At 45.4% G+C, this 20,592-nt stretch overlaps 1 protein-coding gene across 1 annotated transcript; it reads right to left on the bottom strand.

Annotated features, from left to right (window-relative positions):
• Window positions 1-611: 611 nt before the first annotated feature.
• Window positions 612-4,771, bottom strand: LOC120655788 (phosphatidylinositol glycan anchor biosynthesis class U protein-like). Its single transcript, XM_039933755.1, has 14 exons — window positions 4,554-4,771; window positions 4,402-4,449; window positions 4,128-4,188; window positions 3,977-4,009; window positions 3,646-3,770; window positions 3,225-3,359; window positions 2,921-2,997; window positions 2,577-2,818; window positions 2,231-2,287; window positions 1,981-2,149; window positions 1,817-1,874; window positions 1,659-1,744; window positions 1,522-1,578; window positions 612-1,042 (listed from the first exon to the last, which is right to left on the bottom strand). Exons 1-14 carry the CDS (start codon window positions 4,684-4,686, stop codon window positions 968-970), a joined length of 1,356 nt encoding a protein of 451 aa, XP_039789689.1. The 5' UTR covers window positions 4,687-4,771; the 3' UTR covers window positions 612-967.
• Window positions 4,772-20,592: the final 15,821 nt, after the last annotated feature.

A 20,592-nucleotide genomic window follows, 5' to 3' on the forward strand; every position in this document is an offset into this window, starting at 1 on the left:
CGAATGGAAAGAAAATTATGAATCATCTAAGAAGCAACAAGAACATTGAGAAGACGGAAAGAACCAGAGCAGAACCCATGGTGGCAGCGGCGGCGATCGTGCCCACGCCGCCCGTGCCAGCGCCCATGGCGGCGGCGGCGGCCGCGCCCCCCGCGCCCAAACCGAGAGAAGCGGCGGCGGTGGATCCGCGCCGGCCGCACCAAGAGGGGCTACGGCGGCCAGGGCCGGCGCGCCCGCGACGTCGGCGGCCGAGAGGAGGCCGCACGACAGCCACAAGTGCGGTGGCGGGCCGCCAGGGGCCGCGCGCCCCTGCAGCGGCCGCAGCAGCAGGAGAGGAGGAGAGGGGAGGGGGCGCCGGCGGCCGGCTGGCCATGGTGGCGGCGGCGGGCAATAGGAGGGGAGAGAAAAAAACCTAGACTGATAGGAAATGACTCATTGTATTCCTCCAAACCCTAGAAGGTTGGGCAATATAGTAGTTGCACATGGGCCTTTAGATGGGCCTAACACATATACACCACCAAGTCGAACAAGTTCATGAACATGGAGACTGGAACAACATCACGTTTAAGGACCTGACAGTGTAAAACAAGATGTATCCAGAGGCAAGAGCGTGAGAGCGTGCTACGGGTAATTTTCTTCTTCATCTGGCAAACTGAAATTACAAATTGTACATGTGGTCAATTCAAACATGCTGGATGATTGACATCACCGAATCCACATCGAAGCCCAGCACTGACTACAATTAGTCCGAGGGAGAGCCCTTTCTGTTCCTTTAGTCTTTGACTCTCTGTTAAAGAGTTTGTGGTCCATATATTGTACAAAAGTGGGGGGCGTACAGTACAACATGATACACAAATTGTGAACTACATTTACAAAGTCCAGGATGACGAGCCGTTTGAGTTCAAGAGCACCAGAACGAAAATTGCAAGTATCAGAGGTGGAGCCTCTAAGAAGCTGAGGGACAAAGTTAACTCGTCACAAGTAGTCTTAGCTTTCTGTCGTGCTTTATCATTGAACCTACACTCTCTACAACCAACACAGTCTGCAAATTTGGCAAACAACAATTTAGGATCTAGATATAGAAAGGAACAGAAATATGGCTTTGGTAAGTCTGAAAAACTGCTATCTTACAACCGATCGACACTCAAAGCTGGAATCCCGAAAGACTGCCGGAAACAGCAGACTACCATACAAGAAACTGAAGTCAAAGCACAAGCATCTAATTCACAGAATCTCAAATCACTTCAATATAAATGTGCATTTTAGAGGGTAAGACATAGGTTTCCCAAACTAGATTTTAAAAGGCACTTAAATTTAAAATTGGTTTTCAAGCCAGACCAGTTTTTGGGCTGAAAACTAAAACATGAAAAGGCCAGGTCCAGGTTTCAAGCCCCCAAAACAGTCTCTAAAATCATGCTCAGAAGTCCAGATAAGTTAAAGGGAGACTACATTTTAGCTTAAGGGCGATTGAACAGCCAGCATGGTCACAAAGGAATAAATCTATAGACGGGTATTACTAACCTGAAGACAAGTATAGGCCAAACCGGTGGCAAAGTAGAAATTTGCATTACCAGTGCCCTGAAAATAACATTGTGTCAGTGATGAACCGGTGCCTTAAAAGAATTGACATGTTAAGCAAGAGAGATAGAGAGACCAACCCTCCAGATCCACAAATTGTGCATGACAGGGCTAAGGAGCGATACTCCAATATATCCGAAAAATAAGAAGAATGTGAACTGCATCTCTGCAATATGTGAGGGTAAAGCATTAAGTCTATCGTAATCAATTAAAAAATTTGTAATGAAATTTTAGCTACCTGCTAACTCGTTGGCAAATAGGCCCAGAAGACCTAGATACAGAGCTGAATCTCCAGCCTTCACAAATCACAAGAACATATGAAGAACCAGAGTGCAAAAATAAAAAAAGGACCCCTAGGTACTAAATTTATCACAAATATCATACAAAAAAAAGTATACTCACCGAGGGATATGATTTCAACATAGCGACGATTGCTGTGTAAACAAATGCAAGAAAGCACGGACGGTGCTTCAAACGGATGGCCAACGGCAAGACCATGAAAAGAATGTTCATATTGAAGACTATAAGAAAGAAAGTTCTGAAGAAATCAAAGACTTCAGCAAAGAAGTACCTGCATTAAATTCCAAATGCATGAGGCACATGGAAATATGCGTTACTGCCAATCACATATCATCATGTTATCAATACTCACCATAAAACACCAATATTAGGCGATAGGTCCTTCACAGTAAGAATAAAACCATAGGTCCTGCAGAACCACAGCACAGTAGGTAACTTAGTGACAAATGAAAACTGGTCAATAGGAAACAAAAAGAAACTATTTATGAGATAAAGCTCAAAACCGAAGTTGACATAATATCTTGATAACTTGTAAATTGTAATAGGGCAAAGTAAAATTACTAGGATGCAACAGTATGCTAATATCTGAAATAGAAACACAAAGTCACTCCGTTCTTAGACAAACTAGTTAATGCTTTCAGATGAATTATATGACTACTGAAGAAATACATATCACAAAGAAAAAGAAGGCATCCTACTTTTCAAACATCTCGTTAAGGCCACCAACTTTCTTCAGAATCATGCTACTCAATAACAACACATAGCAAGACCAGATGAATAGCCAAAATATGAAGTGAAGTACTGTCATCCATGAGAATCGTTGCACTTTCAGGCTAGTTCGTTCATATTCTGACATGCCACTTTTACTGTCACTTGAGCTTTTCACAAGAAATACTTTTGTTGGAGGAGCATCTGGACCATACCCCAACAAAAGAATGACCTGCCAAGGAGTTAAGAAGCCAACAATGCAATTTAATGGCAGATATCATAAGAATAATTAAACTTTAAAAAAATAAATGGAAATTGCGGTTGTGGCACGAACCGGTACAATTAGAATTGCAGGATAAAGAGAGAGGTGTGTGGCCATAACATATCCAAAGGCAGCAAGAGGAGCCAAACCTACAAAGTTATAAAGATGTTTCAGTATAGAACATCGGATTTTCAGGTAAATCCAACAGTAACATTCTAACTTCCATGCAAACGATGCTAATTGATGCGCAAATAAAAGACCTTGGAAATATACCATATTCAATTTTAAATGGAAATCAAAACAAAATGAAAGGTTAAAATTTGGGTTACAGTTTCCATATTACAAAAAAGAAACCACAAAATTGAGTTGCTCTTACGTGAACAGGCTCCATAGATCATTATCACGACCATTAAATTCTCGATTGGTGATGTACATGAACCCACGCAAGTGACTATTGCCCAAGGGTTCCACAAGTAGATGAGAGAAGCGATATCTCCTGCACTTACATTAGCTGCATGAAAAGTATAAATAAGAATAATTAGTAGCAGTATAGCAGTTAGTAAGCAATCACAAGCTGATGAAGTATTAAATACATGGATTTCTATTCTGAAACCAGTCTTTCTGAGTAAAAAAATAATCTTACATTATCTCACTTTTGCAGTTTGTGAATTGTAAGTATCAAAATCATATTGATATCGTAAGGAACATTGAGTCGTAAAGTACAATAGTGGTGCAACCGTGCATATTCCAAGAGAAATAAAATTAAGGAAACAACATAATTTTAACAGATAACACACCTGAATTATTTACTGCTTTTGTGAGGTCAAGTGACTTCAAGCTTCTGTTCCGTGACATTTGGAGTCTACGACCAGTGCCTCGAATAAGCATGGCAGCTAGAAAATCTACAGCCACAAAAATCAAACTGTGTCGTGGATTGATGAGTGATATAAATTATAGGATTGCTAACTAATAACTATACAAAAATTTAAGGAAGACATTGTAGGTTTTGATTTTTTACTTGTTCTGAACAACTACATGCTAAGCAATATAAGGACATAAGGAATAGTGCCTAAAAGAAAAGAATTACTAAAAAATGTGAATCTTTGAGAAACAGACATTATTATTTACCTGCAATAAACATGAGCATGCTTGCCACCAGATCTGTAATGCAATGGAGCATAAGGATGTTAAAATTTCAAGTGCAAATTCATAACTTAACAAAAGCTGTGAAGGTATAGCAAGTGTAATGGATACGGTTAAATTAGGAGGAGTGAATTACCTGTTACTAGTTAATGGGCCAAGAATGGAAAGCAGCAAAGGGGAACCGTGATACATAGAACCTGAAAGGAAAAAAAAATCTGCATGACAATTATCCTTTCAGTTCAGAATATAATGCTTAATTCATCCACTAGCGTGGCTCTCGGAAAAAAAAAATCATCCACTAGCGTGTATCGAGCAACACCATTCCTCGTCGCTAATTCATCACTTAATAGAATTAATATACAAACGTCAAGTGAAAAATCAGCAATGGTAGCAAGGAGGCGTATAAGTACCAGAGTAGGGCGACATGGACGCTTGCTTGAGCCAGTAGCCTTCCGCCACTGCAACAACACAGAGGAGGCACACGAGAAGTCCAATTACGGCGATGTCACACAACGGACGAGGGAAGGCTAGGAGGAGGTTGGGGAGGTCAGGAGGCGCTTACGGCGGCGTAGGGAGGTGAGCGGGGTGGAGACCTCGGGGCGGGAGGCGAGGTGGAGGTCCCCGCCGAAGAGGACCAGGACGAGGCGGAACCCAACGGCCGCAGCAACCATCGGCCAGTAGTACCGGATCGCCATCTCCGCCGCCGGCGCCGCAACTCCGATCTGAGCAAGCAGCCGCCCAGTGACTGCGTGAGGAGCAGAGGAGGCCCGACCAGGTGGGCTGGGGTGGGCGGTGGGCCCGATTTTTGTTTTCAGCGATGGTGGGCCGGATCTTAGGGTATGCCAGTACCACCCATTAGGCCGCCTGTTTTTGCTTATGGTTTGGGCTGATCAAGAATTTTTTGTACCGGACCAAAGTCTAACGTAATCAGCCCATTTTGTTCCGAAAAAATTCAGCCCATTTCAGTATGACTTAGGCCTGCTTGATTGGTTAAATGCAAATTCTTCGATCATTTCGGTATCAAAACAAAATCATTCGAACATTCGTCTCAAAAAACAAAAGAAAACTTCGAACATTCTACGTACGGACGGGTCTGCCTAGTTTACGGTCGACGGTAAGGGGCAGCTCCTTACGGTCGATCTTCCACACAGTAATTTTCCCCTTTTTTTAATAAGTTTGTTGTCGTTTTGTTAAAAAAAGATTTAGAAAAAAATTCAGAAAATATTTTTGAGAGATAGAAAAAATTTCAAGGGGAATTGTAGAGAGATAAAAAATTCAAGAAAAATTTTAGATGAATAAAAAAATTCAAGAGATGGAAATTTTTTTGAAGAGATAGGAAAATATTAACGAGAAAATATTTGTGCAAAAACCAATCGAAAAAATAACATAAAAATTGAGGTAAGAAATTTTTTATTTAGATTATAAAAAATAAAAAAAGAAAAAAACAACCCAGCGGCGGCGCCTCCTCCCCAGTGGCTTGCTGCGCCGCCTTCGCACCTCGCCGTCGCCGGCCCGCTGCGTGTAGAGCTCCCCACCGCCGGGTGCGCGCGGCCGGCCCGCCGCACGTGGATCCGCCGCCGGGGAGCACGCGGCCGCCCCGCCCGCCGCGCGGGGATCCGCCGCAGCCGCTGCGCCGCGCAGGAGCTCGGCAGCCGCCGCCGCCGGAAATAGGATCGGGGGGAAGGGAAGGGAAGGGAGGGGGAGGGGGAGGGGGAGGGGAAGGGGAAGGGAAGAGAGTGCAGGAGTGGAATGGGATGGGAGGGAAAAAAGAGGATAGATATTTTGGGGAAGAGATAGATCGGCCGTGAGTTGTGAGAGTTACGATTGGTTGTAGATTCAACATTGGGCATATGGACGGCGTTTGCACCACTACTACTATTTAACCACCAACCAATTGCCGCCGTCTACGATGGGTGTGATTATACGTGACACATTTTTCCATCGTCACCTGAACAGACACATTTTTCCACGTGGGCCAAAACGAATAATTGGGTCTAATGAGCTAAATTAATATTAGCACCCTCCAACCATCATCTGATTGGCCCACAGCCCACCAATATAGCGCAGGAGAGGAAAGTGATCCGGTGTACGCATGCGGAAGAGTACAACAGCTTGACATCACCACATGCATGCAAATACAAAACTAAAAAAGTTAGAACTATTAAACTGAGCATCCATATTAAATTTAGATTGCATCATTATCTTTTTGTGATAAAATCTTCAAAATAAGACCACACTTACCTCTGTTTGTACGATATTTTTTAAAAATATTTTTTAGTACTGAATAATTAGTTTCGGCTACTAGAAATAAATATTTTAACAATACGAACAAATAATTATTTTTACGAACAAAAAGGTAAACATAACGAACAAATTATAATGTACAACGAACAAAACATTAAACATCACGACATTCGATTGTATATACTAAATAGTAGAAAATAAATATTGCGAATAAATGAAATAACATGGCGAACAATTCATTCTATGAATAGCGAACAAATAAAGTATACACCTAGAATAATTATACTATGAACACAGAATAAAATATTACTATCTATAAAAAGATTAATAGATAGATTGAACAATAAGGAGTAGTAGAAAAATATATAAAATATAAAATAAAATACAGAATAGGTAAAAAGAGCGGAATAATATATTAAGAAATAAAATAAAAAAATTAGATAAGACATAATATGAAAATCGTATTAGAAAAAAATATCATTGTTAGTACATTTGTTGCGAGTGACTATGTAAAAAAGAATGGATTAAGAAGTAAAATAATTAAATTAAAAATTATTTGAAGGGAATGAGGGAAAAGCAAATTTTATGAAAAGAAAAATGGGAGAAAAAAATTTATACAATCAGAATAAATTTTACGAAACGGTGAATCAAATTAGGATACAAATAACCTGCCATACCAAGAAAAGAAGGGAAAATAGAAAAATAATGTTACAATGAAATAAGAAAGAGAAAGAAAGAAGACCACGCCAATGAGAAAAGAGAAAAAATAACGAAAGGGAAAGGTGAACGAAAAAGTGGTGAAAGCAAAACAACTAATGGAAGGGACATATGAATGAATGAAAAAGAAAATAGAAGAAAACTATAACAACTCAATAGTAATTGGGAAAACCCCTCTCTGGGGCTCGTCCCTATAAATCGGTTGTAGGCTTCGACCATCAGAACACTGCCTCTTGTATGAGAATTGATTCCCATGTACCTTGTTGCACTCTGGGTAGTCATCAACCAATGGTACGTGCAATCCTGCATTCCAGCATTGCGTGAAGAACGGACACCGCCAGTGGTCTTCTCGCGCCGGGCACGTTCTTCTTGCCGGCGTTGCTATTTCTCCTGCTGACGCTGGTACTTGTTGATTAGCATCTGGGACGTCACACAACGGTTGGGTCTTCTAGAATTCTCTCCTTCCGCATATTGGCCATACCCCTGAGTTGGTTGGCCGATACTTGTGCTTTGGGTTCAACAGCCCACAAACGCTTGGTTCGCTCAGAAGCCAAAATCTTAGGCCCCGTCTTGGCGTCCTGATCCTTTGCATCCACTATGTTGACGGGAAAAGATGACCGTCGATCTTCATCGGCTTTTCTGGCACGTCGAATTCGATTCTTCCTGCTTCAATAGCCGATTGGATCTCCTTGCAAAACACCCTGCACTCGCAAGTATTATGCGAAACAATGTTATGCCACTTGCAATACTTGCGATTCTTCAATTCTACGGCAGACAGAATCGTATGATTCACATATAGCTTGATCTGCCCCTCTTGAAGTAACGTCGAAGATTTTGTCAGCCTTTGTAACATCAAACACGTATTTCTCCTTTTCCTTTTTAGCAAATGGGCATGAGACTAGCTCTCTTTTCTTGGTCCACTTGCCCAAGCCAAGCTCTGCCTCCTCATTGGAGTCAGAAGAATCTCCAGCAAAATTTATCCTTTTCTGGAGGAGAGTCCTCCCTGGAACTAGGGCTCGAACGTCAATGCATGCTAACCTCTGAGCAAGATGTCGGTATTTACCTCCATGCCTGCTTAGGGATACCCTTAGCAGTAAGGTTTGTAGGTAAGGATCGACAGCTCTGGAACTCGATGGTGCAAGGAACACAAAGATTTAGACAGGTTCGGGCCGCGAGTTGCGTAATACCCTATGTCATGTGTGGTGGTTTGTATTTCCTTAGGTGTTGATGATTGTTTCGAGGGGGTCCCTGCCCGCCCTTATATATCCGGGGGGGACAGGGTTACATGGAAAGTCCTAGCTGAGTACAGTTGGAGTCCTACTACAACACAATCAGGTAGTTTCCTTTGTACTGCAGCTAGTTTTACGCCTATGCGAGTAGTTACAAAAGAAGTAAGATACATCCATAAGCTATTCCTTACTCTAGAACATTCTATGTCTATAACCAGTCCCGCTGCCCCGGGTCTGACAAGCCCCCGAGCTCTTCGTAGCCGAGTCCTGCAGGCGTCGAGTACTTGGCCGGGCGTAGGAATGAAAACGGTCGGGAACGGTCGGGAAAATGCTCTAACCATTCCTGCTCCTGTATTTTTTGGCCGGAAACGGGAGCAGGAACGGGAAGACCGGACGGGAAAATGAATTCGATATTACGGAATATCGGAAACAGAATATTTCGATCGGGAATGTGTTGATTACGATCGGGAATTGGTAACATAAAACAGGAACATCAACACAGGTAATCTCTTCAAAGAGTTAGCTTCATGCTACAATTGCAACCATATATAATCCATACACACAGATACAGATAAGATTATAGTCTCCTAGTCACAACCAATCACATTCACCCAAGCAAGCACACACAGGCACAACCACACAGGCACAACGAGACACCAATCATTAATCAACCAGACCAGGACAACGGTCAACGGAGGACGACGAACAAGGACGGTGGACTTGACGGAGTGGCGAGCCGCCGCCATGCGCCTGCTCCTGTGCTGCGAGGAGCCCCGCGCGCCGGCCGCCATGCGACTGCTCCTACGCGGTGAGGCACCAGCTGCAGGCCTGGGTGCGGCGGGCGGCGGTGGCCTGGGGGCTGGCGGGCGCGGCGGCGGCTTGGGGGCTGGACGACCCATCGCCTGGGGGCGACAGCGGCTGAGAGAGGTGAGTGAGATGAGAGACGGAGAGACCGAGAGGGAGAGGCTGGATGAGGCTAGGGTTCAGGAGATCGAGCTGGGGTTTGGATGGGGTGGGAGCGCGGGCGGGGGTTGCGGGCAGCAGTGGGCTGGGCCGGGAAAGTAAACGTGGGCTGAATATGAGGTTTGCCAACAACAATTCGGGAATCAACCGCGGGAACGTTCCCGGATTAATACGGGAACCACGAAAACGGTCGGGAAAACACTCCAACCGTTTCCGTTCCTGCAACCGCCGGATTTTCCCGGATTTTTCCCGTTTTCTGTTTTTCCTGCTAATATGATATCCAATCGGTTTATACGGTATACGGCGTCGGTCGGGACGGGATTTTCCCGTTCCCGCTTTCATCCCTAGCCGGGTGTCTTCGAATACTTCAAGTAGTCAGAACATCCTTCTGTTTACCTCTGGTCCTTCCTTCAGGTACGTCGAGTAGTCCTTCAAGTACTTCCGGTTGCTTCAAGGCTGTTAGGTGCTCAAGCCCCGAAATCCTGATCATATATGGTGCGCGAAGTACTAGCGCTCCATATGGAGTAGCCCCCGAGCCTTAGGTTGAATCATAGAATCAGGTTGAGGGTCACTTCAGTCTTTTTCCTTCTTTATTTTCTAAAAAATTTGAAAAATAAATCTCTGATGCCCATATCCCGCAGCCCCCAAGCCTTAAATCAAAATTCTTTTTACTACGAGTAGCCCCCGAGCATAGATTTAGAATTAAGGATTCAAGACGTGGCATCAGATTTTATCCTTCATATTATTTGCAGGATTCATCAGATCCGGAATCCGAAAAGACCTCTTTTTCGGGTAAAGTCCCAAAAAAATGATACAATTGGATACGCCACACTGATTGCACCCAAAATAATTTCAGGAATAAAACTCGGGATGTACGTCTTTTTATTCAGTGCTCACATGGGACGTTACTGTTTGGAGAATCTACATTATTGCGTCTTTGATTGCACCTGTGAATCACTCCATGAATACTGCCATGAATGCATTCGTGAATGCGTGCACTGTAGAGTCATGGGTTCTCCTTTAGTAAGCCCCCTTGTGGCTATAAAAGGTGGGGGAGAGGCCTTTGCCCGAAACACCAACGTGTAGCCACCATGGCTTATTCTTGGTGTTCTTGCTCTCGTCCTCCTAAAGTTTGTGTAGTCCTTTCCAGCAAAAGGTGCTAGAAGAGAACTTGTGAGTGGCAAGAAAAGTCCCTGCTACCTCATCTTGCAACCCCAATGCTCTCATTGGATCCATTCTGGACATCATGTCCTTGCATCTTCCAATGAGGCAAGTTCTCTGTGGACTGGTTGCAGGTATGTATGTCGTTCTTTTGGGGTTGCCTATTTTGGGTGCCCAAGAACTGACATCTCTGGCAGGAAAGCTTAATCTTATCACAACGTATTCTGGGAGAAGGAGAAATTTCACCGCAAGATGCTACAAGAGGACTTGCGAGGAGATTACTGTAATCTGCCTCCATACTCTTGAAACTTTTCTCCCAGAGTACGAGTATCATTATTCCCTTAATGGTTATAACAAGTTTGTACTTTGTCACGGCCTCGGGCCGATCTAGCTGCAGCAGATTTCCCAAGAAGCCAAGAAGTGTGCGAGCAGACCCGAGTCACTGTAAAGTTAGATAGAAAAAAGTACTCGAGTTGTAATATCGAGTAATTGTACTGAGTCGAGTACTTTTCCTTATTCTGGAATGTAATCCCAGTTGAGGAAGGAAGAATCGAGTAATTGACTAGGGATGTTAGTGTTTTCTTTTCCCAGAATGTAATCTTTGAAAAAGGAATGTCTCAGAAAATCCCATTGTTTCCGCGATTTACAACGGTCTGTTGGCCTATTGGGTGTTTTTACTGTGTTGCCACCGCCATTATAAAATGAAACGGTAACTAGGTTTTACCCCACCGGCCGCCATTCGCTTTTACTGCCTTAGATCTGCTTTCGCCCTCAAGCTCCCAGATCTAAAGTTCTTGCTTCCCTTTGCTCCCCATTTCTTCTCCCTAGAGTTTCCGCCATTGTATGCGTATGAAGCGATCCGTCGATTTCTGGATGGCTCCCAAAAAAGCGAACAAGGGGAAGGGTGCGGCTGCGGAGCCAACCCGTGATGAAGGCTGGAACACAAGTAAGTGTTCCCAATCTGACCTTAAATTTTAGTTTCGCATGGTCTTTTGATTCCCAGATCTGTTATCCAATGGCGTCCAGCCTTGGATAAAGATCATCCGTATGAAAATACGGGAGAAATCGTTGCTTTCACCTCTTATTTGGAACGGGGATTGGGGTTTTCTTGTTCGTCTTTCTTTTCTGGGCTCCTGTGCTACTACAGGATCCAGCTTCATCACTTGACCTCCAATTCCCTTGTTCATATTTCTATCTTCGTGCACTTGTGCGAATCTTTTCTGGGCATCAAGCCCCATTTTGAACTCTTCCGCTTCCTTTTCCATTTGAAGCCGCGGCCAGACTCCTTTGTTTTAGATGTAGTCGGTGGTGCGGGTCTCCAACTTAGGCAGAGAAAAGATAGGGAGTATATTTCTTATAGTCTTAGCAATAAAGTAATCGAGTGGAAGCCCAAGTGGTTCTATGTCGAGAACTAGTGGGACAGCTTTCCACCAATTACTCCAGGCCCTCCAATCCAATGGCCTGAGTGGAATAAAAAACTAGTCGATGAGAGTCAGATCTCTGAACTACTCGAGCGAATTGCCGTTCTAAGGCAAAATATGTTGACTAGGGAAGCAGTCATTTTTGACTGGATGAAGAGAAGAATCCAGCCATTACAAGCTCAGGAAACGCTTGGATTCTAGTATCTAGGAACAGCTGACTCATCAAGATACTCGAAGGAAGAGATCTCGGATGATGTAGCTTTTAGTCGAGTACAACGACTGTTGAAGAATGTAAAGAAAATCCCAGTTGTTCCCGATACATTTTCCGCTGCGAATCCTCCGAAGTAGGTACTTGATAAGAATAGTCGATACATAGTGATCGAGTACTCTACCATAGTATAAATCTGATAGGATTTACTTTCTGTAGGAGGATGTGGAGCGCTCTAAAAGTAGTCCTTCACCGCCAGGCATTTATTCACCCTTTTGTTTTCGATCTATTAACCAATTCTCAGTATACCCATATGGGATTTCCTATAAACAGTAATAATGTATAGCCTTGGCTGTGCAGATGAGGAGGCAGCTGGAGGGAGGGGTGATAGGGAGCTCAGCCCTACTCTGAGTATTGATACCCAATCTGGGCATCCAAAGGGTACTGGATCGGTGGCGAGGAAGCGTTCCGGCTCCTCCCAAACTGCTATCGACAGGTAAGTAGCTAGTTGTTCTTCAAACGAGTACTTCTTGTCGATTAGCAGGGTTTGATTTGATTTTTGATTTTTTAAGTCCGGCGACAAATATGTCGTGGGCCGCATCATCTGGGGATGATGCTATGTTGGACCAATCCGTTCCTTCCACCATAGTGGACCCGTCAAAGGGGACCGGGACTACTCTTTCGGCGAGTAGTTCCGATGTAAATAAGGTCGGAGATACGGGTAAGAAGGCCCTTGTTGTGAAACCTGCCCGCAAGTTTGGTATCAAGGGTCTTGCCCTGAGAAGAGCTCCTACGTAAGTTCCTCAAACCTTGTAGTTGTAGGAGTTGCCTTTATATCTAGTAGTTTTTTTTAACTACTTTGTATGTTCAGCGACACAGTCCTGGAGGCGAGTGTGGAGACTGAGGACAACTCAGCCTCCCAATCGGGGGTGGAGAAACCTCCGAACACTCCTGATATGAGTGCTCATGATGCGGAGGCTATGGTTGACTCCATGCTTCGGGATTCTCCATTGCCGGATTCCGAGAGGGGCAATGAGAAGGTCCCAGAGGATGGTGGAAGCCACAAGCTTCCGGAGGAGGGGGAAGGCGAGAAGCTTCCTGAGAGAGGCGATGACAGGTAGCCCGAGGAGACCCCTACAGGTAAGCTTATTTCACCTTGTAGGAAAGGTGTTCTTTTTCTTCTCTTAATTTGATTAAGTAGCATATTATTCCTCTAGATTCCCAAAACACGAGGAATACTATAGCGAGGGTTGAAGATGTCCCTAAGAGGACTGTATCTAAAGTGCGGACGAGTACTTCCCAGGTCACATCGGGAAGTGACTTGTCGCGAGAGAAGGTGGAGCTTGCTTTCAAGCTGCTGGAGGTAAGTAGTCGAGTAATTCGAGTACTTTATAATAGATCGAGTAGTATACTAATCTTTTTATTTTTGTAGGAAGAGCTGGTACGGGAGGGTGGTCAGTCCCGGGACGAGACAGAACTGGATGCTCTGAAAGAGAGGGTGAAGATGCTCTCGTCCGAGAAGGCCGCTCTCGAGGGGAAGCTTAAGAAGCTCTCCCAATCCAAAAAAGGTTAGTCTTTTAGCATATATGATGCAGTTGACTAGTTGATCTGCTTGGTGTTTATAAGAATTTTCTTTTATTCGAGTACACAGCTTATGCAAAATCTTTAGAGATTCAGGAAAGCTTGGTACTGGATCTAAAGATTCTTATGTACCGAAACGCAGATGAGATTGAAAAGCTGAAGAAGATCAAGGCGGATTCAGACCGAGAAATGGAAGGAGTCCTGAGGCAGCTGAAGGAGTTATCCGAGTCTCGAGACTCGATGCAGCGAGAACTTGTCACGCTGCGGGAGGTCAAGGGCGCTGCCCAGGAAGTAGCCGAAGCTATAGATATCCCCGAGAGGGACGGAGATGAACCGCTCACGCTGGCCGAGAGACTTTGTAAAGTACCCGGAGCCTTCGAGAGGTATGTTGCCACCATCACCCACCAGTACAAGAGTCACATACTTGGGCTGGTGAAATCTTATTGGCCAACCACTCGACTAGATGCCCTTGGAAAAGGAGCCAAAGCTGACTGTACAGATGAACAATTCCGTCAGTATGTGGAGGAAACTTCAGTGGTGGCCAATCAGATTGTGGAGTCCCTGTCCAAGCCTGAATCTCCTTGATCTTTACGTTGTAATTGAATTGGCGTGAGGGCCGGAGGTACTTTTGAACAAATATTGAATATTTGTGTAATGTCAAGTACTTATTTTGTGTTAGGATTGTGGAATCCTTTGATGTGTCGAGTAGTTGTACTCGAAGGTCCTGAGTGTAGGCAGCATCGCGCCCACTCAGTTATAATAGTAGATATAAGGAATTGTATCCGTAAATGCCTTTAAAAAGCAAAGTATTCCCAAATGAGGTCGAGTTTATGTGTTTCTGAATCAGAACTCTAGTGCTGATCAGTTAGGATTGAATCTCGCAGGATTAACCAAGTGGAAAAAGCACTAAAGGAGTGTGAAAAGCCGTAGCTTAGTGTAGGTTTCCTTTTTCCAAGGAAAAGTTTTGATTGAACAAAGCTCATATGGACTTAATCATCCATCGGAGGGAAAACTCTGATCGAGTATGTGAGATGTCCTTTGATAGATAGGTGGACAAGAGGTTCTTGTCAACCTATTTTAGAGTATCAAGGACTTATTCATACTTTTTGAGGGATTTTCATAGTTGACCAATTCGGATATTGCTTGGTCACCCAGATAGCGTACATCTGTTGTGAAAAATATCCCGGATTACTCGATCTTGTTGAGTAGTATGTCCTATACATGGACTGGATTGATTTCTAAAATAGGACTGTTAGGATTGAACTCCATCGAGTTAACCAAGAAATAAATATTCTAGAAATATCCCGAACTTACTCGAGCAGGGCGAGTAAGGTGTCCTACCTGAGGACTGGAGTAACTCTTAGGGCAAGTCTGTTAGGTACGAACCCCGTCGGGTTGCCCAAGACGAAAATGCCGAAGGAGTATCCAAAGCCTACTCGAGCCAGTGAGTAGGGTGTCCTTTTAACCAAGGACTGGAGTAATCCTTAAGACAGAACTGTTAGGTACGAACCCCGTCGGGTTACCCAAGACGTAAATGTCAGAAAGATATCCAAAACTTATTCGAGCGAGGCGAGTAAGGTGTCCTTTTAACCAAGGACTGGAGTAATCCTTAAGACAGAACTGTTAGGTACGAACCCCGTCGGGTTGCCCAAGACGTAAATGTCAGAAAGATATCCAAAACTTACTCGAGCGAGGCGAGTAAGGTGTCCTTTTAACCAAGGACTGGAGTAATCCTTAAGACAGAACTATTAGGTACGAACCCCGTCAGGTTGCCCAAGACGTAAATGTCGAAGGGATATCCAAAACTTACTCGATAGAGGCGAGTAAGGTGTCCTTTTAACCAAGGACTGGAGTAATCCTTAAGACAGAACTGTTAGGTACGAACCCCATCGGGTTGCCCAAGACGTAAATGTCGAAGGGATGTCCAAAACTTACTCGAGCGAGGTGAGTAAGGTGTCCTTTTAATCAAGGACTGGAGTAATCCTTAAGACAAAACTATTAGGTACGAACCCCGTCAGGTTGCCCAAGACTTAAATGTTGAAGGGATATCCAAAACTTACTCAAGCGAGGCGAGTAAGGTGTCCTTTTAACCAAAGACTGGAGTAATCCTTAAGACAGAACTGTTAGGTACGAACTCCGTCGGTGTCAGACCCAGGACAGCGGGACTGCTTATAGACATAGAATGTTCTAGAGTAAGGGATAGCTCATTGATGTACCTTATCTCTCTTGTAACTACCCGAATAGGCATAGAACTAGCTGCAGTACAAAGGAAACTACCCGATTGTGTTGTAGGACTCCAACTGTACTCGGCTAGAACTTTCCATGTAACCATATCCCCCCGGATATATAAGGGCGGGCAGGGACCCCCTACAAACAATCATCAACACCTAAGGCAATACAAACCACACAGGACGTAGGGTATTACGCAAACTCGCGGCCCGAACCTGTCTAAATCTTTGTGTTCCTTGTATCATCGAGTTCTAGAGCAGTCAATCCCTACCTACAAACCCTACTGCTAAGGGTATCCCTGAGCAGACTTGGCGGTAAACACCGACAGCTGGCGCGCCAAGTAGGGGATTCGGCGAGTTCACCAACGAATTCGATGGCCGGATCAAGCAACGCCAACAGCGTGCCATAAGGCACGACTTTCGTTTTCGGTTCCTGGGCTTGCACGGCTGATGGAACGGGAGGCTTTTCCAGCTACCTTGTCACGCCTAACTCGCCTAAATCGAAAACCCGCTCCCAACTCGCCGACATCCGCGAGTCCGCGAATCTCGACGAAAAAAGAGTTCCACCCGAACTCGACTCGGACAACCCAGGAAACGTGACAACTCAAAACCGAACTCTTGGTTTGGTCGAGTTCGACACAAATTCTGATTCTGAAAAGCCTCACTTTTCTAAAACTCATGGAAAATACCTGGCTCATCTGAAGACAATTAAACGCCCTAAGATCAAAAACTCAGAACTACTCGCCGGAGTAGATCAAGTTTCACGATCAATTAAGGGCTGCGTCAAACTTGCAGAAATCGCTCTCAGTTCATCTACGCCTCAGTAGAACCCTAAAGCACTAAACCCACCGCAGAAGAGGTCGGGCGATACGCTCTCAGGGGTCGATCGAGTAAATTCAAAGCTTGCTAACCGCATTAAGATGGCTGAAAGCACTCTGCAAAATAAAGAGCAGAAATTGGGAGGAGGAATCTGTGGGGGAGCTGGTGAGACAAATCCCCGGCTTGTTCGGATAGGACCGTCTATCTCCAGGATACCTCAGAGCCCTTCACCGAAACCTGCTCACACTCGGACTCCGAAATCAGTCGAGTCCTAGTTCGATCAGGACTTTGATCGCTTCATGAACGGTCTTGAGAACTTTGAACCATTTGACGATCTCGAAGAATGGTCAGATAATGTCGGGCTGTTCATGAACGCCATGACCAAACCAACCGAGCATGCCGACGCTTTTTGGGAACTGGCCAAGCTTAAAAAGGGAAAAGCCAAGGCCCCAGAACAATCCAGCGACTCAATCTATGACAAACCCTGGATTAAAGAGCCTGAGGGGCTAACTCCTACTCAATCATGGCTACACTGGATGAACGAGAACGCCCTCCGTGTAGAGATGGGCATACCGCTTCTCGCTCACCCAAATCATACATACTAAAAAATCGGTGGGCTAACAGACTCCGAATCCGAGTACTCCTCCGACCCGGAGGAACAACTGGATGACCTAATCCAGTACAGTAAACAAGTCGAGTCCAACTCGGCTAAGAACCTCAAGTTCGATCAGGACTCCCTCCCTAACCTGATTATATATGCAACGCCGCAAGGATGGATAGCGCACCTCAAGAAGGCACAAGATCCCAACACTTCTACCTCACAGCTAGAGGATCTGCCCTACCAACAGAGCACTCCTTTAGACCCATCCTCAAGAAAACAAGACCAAGAAGTTCAAGACCTCTGCCATGAAATCCTCATGGTTCGTATCGCCAAAGAACCTGAGGGTGATCCCACGGAGAGTCTCAACCTCGACGACTACAATTCTGATGATTTCAACGAGTACCTTTCCGACAACATGGAAACTACTACTCCTAGAATCACAGAAGCCCAAGTTACTACCAAGGAGAATCTACCTGCTCCTTCTCCTCCTCCAGCGGTGACCATCACCGTCCAACTGGACGAGCAGCATCTAGTAGAAGATTTTTACGAACGTCATCGCCAGCTCAACCAGAAGAGGGCGTTCAGGCGTCAGCGCCTTGCTAACAGCCTTCAGGAACAGCAAGGCGATAACTACGACTACTCCAACTGCTATCTCCGCAGTGTGATCAACGTTGGGCGCGATGCGCGCAACATCATCATCTCAAGAAGAAAAGAACGGGAGGAAGTCGAGGCATACAACCCTTCTTCCAACTACCGCATCCCGCTAAAGGCTTCCGCATCTTTCAAGAAGTACAAGCCGGCAACCACCAGTACCCGTCCTCAGGGTAAACCACGCACCCAGCATCAAGCTGAATCGTCTCAGAACGGAAACAGGATCAACAAAGTACTGCTACGCAAGTGCTTTATCCACCCAAAAAGCTCTCACACGATCTTCCAGTGCGACTCACTCTGCAAAGCCCTTGGGGCACCTCTCCTAAAGGAGACACCACCAATAAATCTAGTCGACCTCTGTGTCGACTAGTGGTACTAGTCGACCATCATATCGACTAAGTTCCTTTTTCGAATAAGTCTTATTCAGTCATATAAACCATTGCTCATGTCCAACGAGCAAGGGGTAGGTCTTAAGAGTCAGAGTCTGTCACTTTACAGTTATTGTAATTTCAACAAATCCAAATAAAGTTGATTACTCCCATATCGACTACTTGGCTCTCGCTCACACGACCAATACCCCACCTCGAAAGACCTGTTCAGCATTAGAGCAGCTATCGAGTAGTTTTTATGGTTCTCACTCGAGTGCTTTTTTGACATTTACGTCTTGGGCAACCCGGCCGGGTTCGTACCTAGAAGTTCTGTCCTAAAAGACACTCATGTCCTCCGGTAGGACACCCTACTCGCCCCGCTCGAGTAGGTCTGGGATACTCTTTCGGCACCTTCATCTTGGGCAACCCGACGGGGTTAGTACCTAACAGACTTGCCCTAAGAGTTACTCCAGTCCTTGGTTAAAAGGACACCTTACTCGCCTCGCTCGAGTAAGTTTTGGATATCTTTTTGACATTTATGTCTTGGGCAACCCGACGGGGTTCGTACCTAACTATTCTGTCTTAAGGATTATTCCGGTCCTTGGTTAAAAGGACACCTTACTCGCCTCGCTCGAGTAAGTTTTGGGTATCTTTTTGACATTTACGTCTTGGGCAACCCGACGGGTGTGACACCCCGGCCCAGGGCTTAATAGGATTAATAGGATACTCATACCAACAAGTTGCAACTTCTTTTTCGGAAGCCGGTCTCCAAAGAACTCCGAGGTTAAGCGTGCTTGGCCCGGAGCAATTTGGGGATGGGTGACCGACCGGGAAGTTATTCCCGGGTGCGCACGAGTGAGGACACAGTGTGCAGAAAAGACATGTGTTAGTCTGTGAGGGCAGTCTATGTATTAGAAAGCTGTCAAATGTAAGCGGGCCCGGCCTCGGGGAGGCGGGACGTTACAAAATGGTATCAGAGCCGACTCTCGCGGTTTCACAGGAACATATGGGTGTAAGTGCGGAGGCATGAGCACGGGCGCGTGGGGGCGCAGATGCCACCGGCATGTGCACGGGCGCGTGGCGGGTCAGTGCGCGGGCATCTGGGATGCGCAGTTGGCACTGGACGCACAGACGTGGCACAGGGACCGTTGGCACTGGACGCACGGACGTGGCACATTGGCTGCTGGCACTGGACGTACGGGATGTGGCCAAGAGAGGACGTTCCTAGCTTGGGATTGACCGACGAGGACGTCGGTCTCTTAAGGGGGTGAGCATGTGACACCCTGGCCCAGGGCTTAATAGGATTAATAGGATACTCATACCAACAAGTTGCAACTTATTTTCCGGAAGCCGGTCTCTAAAAACTCCGAGGTTAAGCGTGCTTGGCCCGGAGCAATTTGGGGATGGGTGACCGACCGGGAAGTTATTCCCGAGTGCGCACGAGTGAGGAAAAAGTGTGCAGAAAAGACATGTGTTGGTCTGTGAGGGCAGTCTATGTCCTAGAAAGCTGTCAGATGTAAGCGGGCCCGGCCTCGGGGAGGCGGGATGTTACAATGGAGTGAGGACAAACTGTGCAGAAAAGACATGTGTTGGTCTGTGAGGGCAGTCTATGTCCTAGAAAGCTGTCAGATGTAAGCAGGCCCGGCCTCGGGGAGGCAGGACGTTACAACGGGGTTCGTACCTAACAGTTCTATCTTAAGGATTACTCCAGTCCTTGGTTAAATTACACCTTACTCGCCTTGCTCGAATAAGTTTTGGATATCCCTTCGACATTTACGTCTTGGGCAACCCGACGGAGTTTGTACCTAACAGTTCTGTCTTACGGATTACTCCAGTCCTTGATTAAAAGGACACCCTACTCGCTGGCTCGAGTAGGTCTTGGATACTCTTTCAGCACCTTCATCTTGGACAACCTGACGGGGTTAGTACCTAACAGACTTGCCTTAGAGTTACTCCAGTCCTCAAGTAGGACACCTTACTCGCCCTGCTCGAGTAAGTTTAGGATGTGTCTAGAATATTCACGTCTTGGTTAACTCGACGGAGTTCAATCCTAACAGTCCTATTCTAGAAACCAATCCAGTCCATTAATAGGACATACTACTCGATACGATCGTGTAGTTTGGGATATTCTCGCAAACAGTTGCATACTATCTGGGTAACCAAATAAGGTCTATCCTAAATGGTCAGCTGCGAAAACCCCGCAAGGAGTACAAATGAGTTCTTGATACTCTAAAATAAGTTGACACAAGTTTCCCGCTTACTTAGTTTACTATGGGAATCTCCGTAACAGAATCTTTTTGCCTTGAGTACTTGACGGGTACTACTCGCTTGCTTGAGATACAAAAAGAACTCCTGTTCTCCCTTAGTAATCTAAGTACTTGTCGAGAGCTTCTTGTCTTCTTATCTATCG

The sequence above is a fragment of the Panicum virgatum genome, chromosome 1N (assembly GCF_016808335.1).
Source record: "Panicum virgatum strain AP13 chromosome 1N, P.virgatum_v5, whole genome shotgun sequence".
NCBI classification, from domain to species: domain Eukaryota; kingdom Viridiplantae; phylum Streptophyta; class Magnoliopsida; order Poales; family Poaceae; genus Panicum; species Panicum virgatum.